Source organism: Oncorhynchus gorbuscha, linkage group LG01 (genome assembly GCF_021184085.1).
Source record: "Oncorhynchus gorbuscha isolate QuinsamMale2020 ecotype Even-year linkage group LG01, OgorEven_v1.0, whole genome shotgun sequence".
NCBI classification, from domain to species: Eukaryota; Metazoa; Chordata; class Actinopteri; order Salmoniformes; family Salmonidae; genus Oncorhynchus; species Oncorhynchus gorbuscha.
The window spans coordinates 29,502,038-29,512,747 of record NC_060173.1 but is presented as its reverse complement, the minus strand read 5'-3'; the positions used below and the strand labels follow the sequence as shown (position 1 = coordinate 29,512,747).

Here is a 10,710-nt window from a genome sequence, read left to right as displayed (position 1 = left end):
GTTGTCCCGACGGATATATTATTTCGAATAGATATTAGAAAAACACCTTGAGGATTGATTATAAACAACATTTGCCATGTTTCTGTCGATATTATGGAGCCAATTTGGAATATTTTTCACCGTTTTCGTGACTGCAATTTCCAGGAGCTATTTCGCCTACAAAAATAATATTTTGGGAAAAATGATCTTTGGCTTTCTACCTGGGAGTCTCGTGAGTGAAAACATCCAAGTTCAAAGGTAAACAATTTAATTTGATTGCTTTTCTGATTTGTGACAAGGTTGCCTGCTGCTAGCAAGGCATAATGCTATGCTAGGCTATCAATAAACTTACACAAATGCTTGTCTAGCTTTGTCTGTAAAGCATATTTTGAAAATCTGAGATGACAGGGTGATTAACAAAAGGCTAAGCTGTGTCTCAATATATTTCATTTGTGATTTTCATGAATAGGAATATTTTTTAGGAATATTTACGTCCGTTGCATTATGCTAATTAGTTTCAGCCGATGATTACGCTCCCGCATGCGGGTTTGGGAGTCACAAAAGGTTATTAATATCCAGGAATATTTCAACTTTCTCTGGTCATAGCAGTAACAACATGAATTGGTGCATGAGGCAGAAATAATGCAGTGAGACTTGAGTTTTGCCATCAGCTGGAAGACCCTTTTCTCAGCTGAGGGATAGAGAGTGGCTGAACAATGAGTGAGGTGAGAGGCAGCCTCACCGCTGCACTCTCCCTCCCCTCAGGCTGACCATCACATGCAGGCCATCAGTCCGGTAAAATCAAAACAATTATAAAATATATGTATGCTGACTCAGCTGTAATATTACCAGTGTGATCATATACCAAATGGTTTAAAATATAATTTCTAAAATGTTCTGAGATGAACATTGGTAGGGCAATTCAAGCATAGCCAATATGCAGTGTTAATGTATTGGGCCTATAGCCTACTGCACAAACCTCATAATGCTCATTGGTTTACGTTTAAGTCGTGTTTAAAAAAAATCTGAGTGGTAGATATCGGCTTGCATTTTGACTCAAAGTGATCTTGACTAAGAAAATGTTGGTGAAACAGTGTAAACATTAAATGTGATGAGCGTTCAATGACTATGTACATAGGGCAGCAGTCTCTAAAGTGCAGGGTAGAGTACCGGGTGGTAACCGGGTAGAAACCGTGACTATGGCTCAGGGCAGGGTACTGGGCGGAGGCCGGCTAGTGGTGACTGTTTAACAGTCTGATGGCCTGGAGATACAAGCTGTTTCTCAGTCTCTCAATCCCAGCTTTGATGCACCTGTACTGTCTTCACCTTCTAGATGGTAAACAGGAAGTACGAGGTTTTACTTCTCATAGGACGCGTGTCTGTTTGTAGGCTCCTTAAACTACTAACACGTCAAGCCTAACTACTAACACTAATTACACGTTGACCCTGTCCTGTGGGTACCTGCATCACAGAGACGTTTGTGGCCTGATAGAGGAAGTAGAGGTGCTCTGCATTGATTGGAGGAGACAGGATAGGAGGGCTTGGTTCATTGGCCCATGACTGACAGCCATGCAGGGAAAAGCAGCAGCATGTAAGAGAAACTCATGAAAGAAAGTGGATGAAAGAGTAGAGACACAGAGCCGACACAGAGCCGTTAGTCAAAAAGCAGAAAATAATTTTAAAAAGAGGGAAAGAATAGAAAAGAATGAGACCGTACATGCGTGATAAAACATTTACTAGATGGAATACATTCTGTGTCCTTGTTTGTAGATTGTCTGAGTGTTTTAGCGTTGGTATGAGGGTAAGCTGGGGTTGTTGTGCACTTGACCAATGTGTTGGTGTGGGTGTCTCACCTGTATTTGCCAGACTGCAGGCTGGAGAGGTGGTAGTACTGAGCTCTGAGGTACATCACTGCCCTCTGGCTGTGGCTGCTGGAGGTGCAGGGGAGGGATGGGCTGAGAGGGGGGCAATGTCACCTGCTGGGGGGGCACCTACAGGGGGTAGGGGGAGTGACAGAGATAAGAGATCTGCACAAATCAAATGGCCATATCTCAGACAAGACTCTCCATTATCTATTCCCCAACACACTGCTCTTCAAACACACGCACCATCCCTCCCCCAGAGGCCAAACCACCTGTTTCACACTGACTCTCATCCAACATGCAACTCCCCCAGGCACTTACCTACTGAATCACATTGATTTATAGTAATCCTGTCTCATATAGCCTCAGTACAGGTTTTATAGCATGGATTTTACAGTACACACACACTACTAAAATTGCAGAAGGATAGCATATAAATAGTGTATGTATACCATATAAACAGTATATGTTAAGAGAAAGGATGGGTGTGACAGTAGAGGGAAGAGGTGTGCATTTGCAAGGGCCAGTTTTTAAGTACCTGAGGGGGGAGTGGTGGGTGGTAGTAACCTCCATACTATAATTAGAAACAAAATACAACAAAGGGTAAGAGGGAGAGGAAAGAGGACAGAGGTGAGCAGAAAAAAAGAGAACGAGAGATGGAGGAAAATATAAGGAGAGAAAGCATAGGAAGAAAGAAAAACAGAACCAAAAGGAACGCAGAAAGAAACAGAAAGAAAGAGCAAGAAGTGAGATGGTCCACCAATGTTTTCAACAACATGCTAATATTGGCCTTTTGGTAAGAGCCCACAGAAGCCTCTGATCCAGATCTATTCATAGTGATCGATGATCTAGGTGTGATCAGCTGAGGAACAGCAGTGTTGTGGTGGTGTACCTGTTGTGGGGCCCCAGGGGCAGGCTGGGAGCTTGGAGCCCCAGGGGCAACAGTGGTATGCTGAGCAGCAGGAACCACCTGACAAACAGGACAGAGGGAGAAGCAGAGAGAATGAGATAGAAACTACATGGGACTTTATGATACATGCAGAGACAAGAGTTGGGTACTGTTACTGTGAGCACATATTAAATGCATTGTGTGTGCCACATTAATGACTCACCATGGTCTGCTGCGGCTGACGTGATGGGTCTGTTTGGACAGGAGGAGGGGCCTGTGGCTGAGGCTGCTGACTGGGAAGAGAGGTGTATGACATCACCGGCTTTGTCTCATGAAGGACAGAGGAACCCTGAGCACTATCTGTCATTTGATTGGCTGAAAGAGGGAGGGGTAGAGAATGGAGAGATGGTTTGTCAATTGATAGTTCATAAACACTAGATTAAGACTATAATGTAGGTCAATAATACAGAGCCCTGAGAGCAAAAAGGCAGAAGGTACAGACCAGTCTCAGTCTGCTGTGGGTACTGGTCCACCTCTGGCCTCTCTGATTCTGTCTGGACTGGAACCTGGACTGGAATCTGGGACGATACTGGGACAGAGACTGGGAGCTGCCCTGTAGACTGGGGTATATAGGGAACCCCCTGTGGCCCCAGCTGTGCTGTCTGAGGGGGGATGTAGGGGGCCATGGGCTGGGTTGGCTGCTGGGTGGGCTGTGGGGGGATGTAGGGGGCAGCCTGTTGGCCTGGCTGGGGGGCTGCCTGAGGGACAGGCTGGGCTGGTTGGGGGGCCTCTGTGCCGGGCTGGAGCCCTGGTTGAGGTTGGCCCTGCTGCTGCTGCAGTAGTTGTTGTTGCTGGCCCTGCTCCTCCTCCAGCCTCCTCTTCTCCTGTTCCTCTCGCACCTTCAATTTCATCCCATCTAGTTTAGCTTAGTTTAATTCATGATTGCAATACCATACATCACATTTATCCAGGATTCAAGCCAAAGATTCCATTGAGCCGGTACAGACCTGTTGCCTCTGCTCTCGCTTCCTGCTGATGAGGGAAACTCTGTCCTTGATGGCCTTAGCCATGGTCTTATGGTCCCCTTCACACACGTAGCCAGACTCCACCTGACAAAGAAACACACACACACCACACACACACACACACACACAATAGGGCAGTGTTAGGACTTGACTCACATTTAATGTTATTTAGTCTAGATGATGTTTGTAAGTCAAGAATTCCTAATAAATAATCAGGAATAATAAAGATTGTGTCTCAAATGGCAGCCTATTTGGGACACAGTCAATCTCTCTCTGAAGTGGACATTGTGTTGCCACCCACCATCTCCTGGGCCACGTCCTCAGGGACATCCTTGCTGAGGTCGAAGGAGAACTCAATGGCCTCGTTGTCCTTGTATTTCCCCTTCAGCTTCTTGACATCCTCTATCCTCAGCCAAAGCTTGATGGCCTCCATTTCACCGTCGTCCTCTTCGGCCAGCTCAACACGCACCCCTGTCTCCTCCTGGAAGAAGGCATGGTTCAGCAGGTCCTTTATCGAGTACCTGGGAGAACGTGGGAGGGGGATGAGAGAGGATGAGTCAAATCAACAGACATCTTTAACACACTTTGAAACGGGTCATATTTTGAGACGGTCCTGGGTGGTTGAGTATGAATTACTCTCCCTGTATCAGTGTTTCATTAGTGGTTGAGTATGAATACTCTCCCTGTATCCGTGTCTCAGTGGTTGAGTATGAATACTCTCCCTGTATCTGTGTCTCATTAGTGGTTGAGTATGAATACTCTGCCTGTATCCGTGTCTCATTAGTGGTTGAGTATGAATACTCTCCCTGTATCGGTCTCTCATTAGTGGTTGAGTATGAATACTCCTCCCTGTATCTGTCTCATTAGTGGTTGAGTATGAATACTCTCCCTGTATCGGTCTCTCATTAGTGGTTGAGTATGAATACTCAACCACTATGAATACTATGTGTTTCAGACATAAGGAAGTGGATGGCTGCAAACTTTCTACTATTAAACTCGGACAAAACAGAGATGCTTGTTCTAGGTCCCAAGAAACAAAGAGATCTTCTGTTGAATCTGACAATTAATCTTAATGGTTGTACAGTCGTCTCAAATAAAACTGTGAAGGACCTCGGCGTTACTCTGGACCCTGATCTCTCTTTTGAAGAACATATCAAGACCATTTCGAGGACAGCTTTTTTCCATCTACGTAACATTGCAAAAATCAGAAACTTTCTGTCCAAAAATGATGCAGAAAAATTAATCCATGCTTTTGTCACTTCTAGGTTAGACTACTGCAATGCTCTATTTTCCGGCTACCCGGATAAAGCACTAAATAAACTTCAGTTAGTGCTAAATACGGCTGCTAGAATCCTGACTAGAACCAAAAAATTTGATCATATTACTCCAGTGCTAGCCTCTCTACACTGGCTTCCTGTCAAAGCAAGGGCTGATTTCAAGGTTTTACTGCTAACCTACAAAGCATTACATGGGCTTGCTCCTACCTACCTCTCTGATTTGGTCCTGCCGTACATACCTATACGTACGCTACGGTCACAAGACGCAGGCCTCCTAATTGTCCCTAGAATTTCTAAGCAAACAGCTGGAGGCAGGGCTTTCTCCTATAGAGCTCCATTTTTATGGAACGGTCTGCCTACCCATGTCAGAGACGCAAACTCGGTCTCAACCTTTAAGTCTTTACTGAAGACTCATCTCTTCAGTGGGTCATATGATTGAGTGTAGTCTGGCCCAGGAGTGGGAAGGTGAACGGAAAGGCTCTGGAGCAACGAACCGCCCTTGCTGTCTCTGCCTGGCCGGTTCCCCTTTTTCCACTGGGATTCTCTGCCTCTAACCCTGTTACGGGGCTGAGTCACTGGCTTGCTGGGGCTCTCTCGTGCCGTCCCTGGGGGTGCGTCACCTGGGTGGGTTGATTCACTGTTGTGGTCGGCCTGTCTGGGTTTCCCCCCTTGGGTTGTACCGTGTCGGAGATCTTTGTGGGCTATACTCGGCCTTGTCTCAGGATGGTAAGTTGGTGGTTGAAGATTTCCCTCTAGTGGTGTGGGGGCTGTGCTTTGGCAAAGTGGGTGGGGTTATATCCTTCCTGTTTGGCCCTGTCCGGGGTGTCCTCGGATGGGGCCACAGTGTCTCCTGACCCCTCCTGTCTCAGCCTCCAGTATTTATGCTGCAGTAGTTTATGTGTCGGGGGCTAGGGTCAGTTTGTTTATCTGGAGTACTTCTCCTGTCCTATTCGGTGTCCTGTGTAAATCTAAGTGTGCGTTCTCTAATTCTCTCCTTCTCTCCTTCTTTCTCTCTCTCGGAGGACCTGAGCCCTAGAACCATGCCCCAGGACTACCTGACATGATGACTCCTTGCTGTCCCCAGTCCACCTGGCCATGCTGCTGCTCCAGTTTCAACTGGCCTGGGCCCTAGGACCATGTCCCAGGACTACCTGACATGAGGACTCCTTGCTGTCCCCAGTCCACCTGGCCATGCTCCTGCTCCAGTTTCAACTGTTCTGCCTTACTATTATTCAACCATGCTGGTCATTTATGAACATTTGAACATCTTGGCCACGTTCTGTTATAATCTCCACCCGGCACAGCCAGAAGAGGACTGGCCACCCCACATATGCTCTCTCTAATTCTCTCTTTCTTTCTCTCTCTCGGAGGACCTGAGCCCTAGGACCGTGCCCCAGGACTACCTGACATGATGGCTCCTTGCTGTCCCCAGTCCACCTGACTGTGCTGCTGCTCCAGTTTCAACTGTTCTGCCTTATTATTATTTGACCATGCTGGTCATTTATGAACATTTGAACATCTTGGTCATTTTCTGTTATAATCTCTACCCGGCACAGCCAGAAGAGGACTGGCCACCCCACATAGCCCGGTTCCTCTCTAGGTTTCTTCCTAGGTTTTGGCCTTTCTAGGGAGTTTTTCCTAGCCACCGTGCTTTTACACCTGCATTGTTTGCTGTTTGGGGTTTTAGGCTGGGTTTCTGTACAGCACTTTGAGATATCAGCTGATGTACGAAGGGCTATATAAATAAATTTGATTTGATTTGATTTGGTTGAGTATGAATACTCTCCATGTATCGGTCTCTCATTAGTGGTTGAGTATGAATACTCCTCCCTGTATCTGTCTCATTAGTGGTTGAGTATGAATACTCCTCCCTGTATCTGTCTCATTAGTGGTTGAGTATGAATACTCTCCCTGTATCGGTCTCTCATTAGTGGTTGAGTATGAATACTCTCCCTGTATCGGTCTCTCATTAGTGGTTGAGTATGAATACGCTCTCTGTATCTGTGTCTCATTAGTGGTTATGAAGCTCAAATCACACTGGATAAGAGTGTCTGTCAAATGATCAAAGTGAGAATGTGAGCTGACCTCTCGTCCTTGTTTTGTCGGATGCATCCCTCGATGATCTCCTTCACCTCTGGGATCGCCACCTTGTCGAAGCTGGCCGGCTTCACCCCCTATAAGACACAGACCTCCCAGTCACAACCCACACATTGTCAACACACTGTTTCCGTGATTCTAACTTCCGGGTCTATCCAGGGTTGCAGATAGAAATGTCTTGTACAGAGCTGAAATTATGACATATTTTACATGACGGAAGTATGTCTGTTCTATGTAATATATTTCCATCTGCGCCTTCTGTGGCGTTGCTCTGTCGCCTCATATCAGAGAACAGTGTATAACACTGTATTGGACTGCAGTGCACGCTATATGTTCAAACTTGTGTAATTTTAATGTGATCTACTTGAGTGTTCCTTGTGGGAAAACAAGGTTGTTCAGGGGGAAAAGAGCCAAATAGTAATGGAGTCTTTTTACAGGCACTAACTCAGTGATGGTTCGTTGGACAAAGTGTATGAGGAAAATGAATGGCATTTTTGCAGGGATTTTGGATAAACCCAGAAAATAAGGTCTGTGGTAAACACAGGTTTAGGAGATATTATACAATCTGTTCTATGAGATAATCTTCATCAGCTAACATCACATTTAGTGAACAAAGGCTTCATAATTCATAAAGGTCATGTTAACTGACTAATCTCAGAACAAAATGTAAAAGATCTCCTAAGCCTGTGCTAACCTCAGACCTTAGGAATGTCATTCCCATAGGGATGTCTGAACAAACCAGAGGTAACTTATTTCCGGGTTATAAGACTGCAAGCTGGCGAGCTCCATAGTCACCAGGTACAGCAGTCTTGTCTCAGAGCAAGGTTCAGCAGCAAGCCACTGTGTCCAGGGCCTGTGCTTACTGAGGACAACTAACCTAGAAATCTACATGTGAACTCTGGAGTTATGGTGACACTCTCACTCTTTGAAGATTAGGGCCTGGTGCTGTTTGTTGCTGGGAGTTGGGGAGAAGAATGGTGGGGGAGAGCATGGATTCCAGAAAACAGGGATGATGAGGGGGGCGGAAGGAGAAGTGAAGGAGTGATGCGGGGAAAGGAGTGAAGGAGATAAAGAGTGAGAAGGAGGAATGGAGGAGGGAGCAGAGGGCGGATGTGTGACGGTGTCAAGTGATGGACAGGTCTACAGAGACAGCAGCAGACTGTCATATATGATATCTGAAGCTCTGATAGTCATAAGGTTGCACACTTCTGATGGTCACAACGCGATAAGTCTGTGGCGTATATACTGATTCCGGGAATGCATGTTACTTATCAAGAGAGTTTAACAAATGTTTAGCTAAGGTAAAAAAGTAACCTGTGTCATGTGGCGCTCATGGAAGAAACAGGCACGTGCAAGAAGGTATACCTACTACCTCCCAACGTAGTTGTTGATCAACCGTGCTCACTGACACTGGCAGCCGACATTCGATTCCTAGAATGGCAATGCTGATTGGTGAGAAAATAGGCCCACCTTCAAAGGCCCATTTCTAACCATAATCATGAAGTATCTATGCTGAGGTGTGTGTTTTCTTCCTTTGGGTCCAAGTCGAGGCCCAGTTACACTCAACACAAATGACAGACTCAACACGCCTCAAGAGACAGAACGAGACAAAGCGCAAAAGATAGAGAAAAATAATGTAGGCTGCAGGATTGAAGGAGGTGGGAAAAGAGGTAACGGAGAGAGAGGAAGAAGGCTCGCAGGGAAGACAGAAAGAGTGGGGAGAAAAAGGCAAGTGGCAAAGAATGGCTAATGATGCAAATTAAAAATCATTTAGCTCAAAAGGGACAGCCAAGCAGTGAGAGAGAAGGGGCAGATAAGAGGGAACTGGAAAGAGGAGGAGAGCGGGTGGCAGATCGAGGACAACAGGCAATTGGGGTTGAGGCAGCGGAGACTTACGCTGGTGACTCTGCGGTAGATCTGTGCAGCGTTCTGGCACTCGGAGTATGGGTACTCTGAGGTGGCCATCTCCAGCATGCACATCCCAAAGGCATACACATCCACTGACTCGTCGTACTTCTCCTCATACATCTCAGGCGCCATGAACTCAGGGGTACCTTAAATCAAATACAACCATTCAGAACTCTGTGTCTCTCTGTGTGTTCGTCTCCATCTCCGAGTGTCACACCCCAAACGCCCCTCTTCTCCTCTAACCAAGAGGAGGAAGAGTGACCGGTCCACCGCTGCCTCCAGGTGAGCAGAAGCTGCGAAGGAGAGTAGAGAAAGAGAGAGGAAGGAGAGAACAAAAAAAGGGGGGGGGCGGGTTCAGTTAGACTGTAGAGAAAGAGGCACAAGTTTCTCTGTGTAAGACCTGGTTATCTGTGGGGTGACACCTTGTATAGGGAGTCTACAGAAGATGGCTGGTGTACAGAAAACACTGTAGGGGGGGCCAAACTGGTGTTAGACACACACTTTGTCAGTTTAACTACTGACAAGCTGTAGAATGGCCCGGTTTACCAATCAGAACCTGGTTAGTGAGTTGAACGTCAATGATCAGGGGCCTCAAAATGGCATAGAAGGGGCACAAATAGTAAAACTAGCTATGGAAATAACTTGTGTCAAGACCTTACATTTCACAACTAAACCCTCAAACATAACCTGTTTCATACAAACATACCTTTGAGTAGTCTGACTCACCTGTCCTCCTTGACCTGGGGAGTAAGGTGTTATGGTGATGGCCGAGAGAAGCAGATCCCATAGCTAGTTAGTGAAACAGTGCATTTCTGGACACCAGCCTTATTCAAATAGCAGATACTCTGCTCTCAAACTTCTAATGGTCTTACACAGAAAAACTCTAATGGTTATTTGAAATGATTCGTTTTTTGTAAGGTGTGTGTCACAGTGCACTCGCACACTTACCAGGCCATTACAATACTCACTGACCAGCAGTACCCTACTTATTCCTTTACTGCAGAACGGAGCACAGCTGAGGCTACAGCCTACAGTCTCAAAACATACCCGAGAGTGTGAAAGAACAACAACAAAAAGGCTGATAAAGGAGAAGAGGAAAGTGGGAAGGGGGGGCTTTCCAGACAGAAAAAGAAGCAGACATTATTCTCTGTGCTCCTGACATTTTTTAAAGGACAGAGACAAACACGGACAAAAACCTGTAGGGCCAAACCCTTCAAAAAACAGAAACGGCAAACGTTATTGGCATCACTGGCAAACAGACCACATATTTCCAAACCACAGAGCAAAGACCAGTCTGAGACAGAACACATAACCAGAGGCCATACCTGTAACCCTGGCCTGGCTAGCCTGACAGTTAAGGCATGACAAGTGGATTGAGATTAATATTTCACAGAAATTGGCACTACTTACTCTCAGTAGGAGCCTGAAAGTGAACTTTCACTTTGTGGAAGAAAAAGATAATCAAATCAATTCTGTCACGAGTAATCAGCCCTGGTGGACTCGCTGACATAACACAGTGTGTGTAAAGAGAGGGTTAGTGGGTCTCCCCATGGCCTGGCCTCCACTTGAGCTGTGGTTTGAAAGGAGAGCTGAAACATTGTGGTCTGCTTTCCAACCACATTGTCAGTAAAAAAAAGAGAGAACAAATAAAATAATCTAACCATTCACAACCT

The 10,710-nt window shown here is 46.0% G+C and overlaps 1 protein-coding gene across 1 annotated transcript in view; it reads right to left on the bottom strand.

Moving 5' to 3' along the window:
• Positions 1-10,710, bottom strand: part of LOC124041505 (serine/threonine-protein kinase WNK1-like) — a 68,244-nt gene that overhangs the window by 16,734 nt on the left and 40,800 nt on the right. The window contains exons 5-13 of the mRNA XM_046359219.1: positions 9,026-9,183; positions 7,118-7,206; positions 4,057-4,276; positions 3,738-3,839; positions 3,233-3,629; positions 2,954-3,105; positions 2,734-2,811; positions 2,380-2,415; positions 1,833-1,970 (exon numbers count right to left, since the gene is read on the bottom strand). Of these exons, the coding sequence (XP_046215175.1) occupies positions 1,833-1,970; positions 2,380-2,415; positions 2,734-2,811; positions 2,954-3,105; positions 3,233-3,629; positions 3,738-3,839; positions 4,057-4,276; positions 7,118-7,206; positions 9,026-9,183 (1,370 nt within the window). The remainder of the gene's footprint in view (positions 1-1,832; positions 1,971-2,379; positions 2,416-2,733; positions 2,812-2,953; positions 3,106-3,232; positions 3,630-3,737; positions 3,840-4,056; positions 4,277-7,117; positions 7,207-9,025; positions 9,184-10,710) is intronic.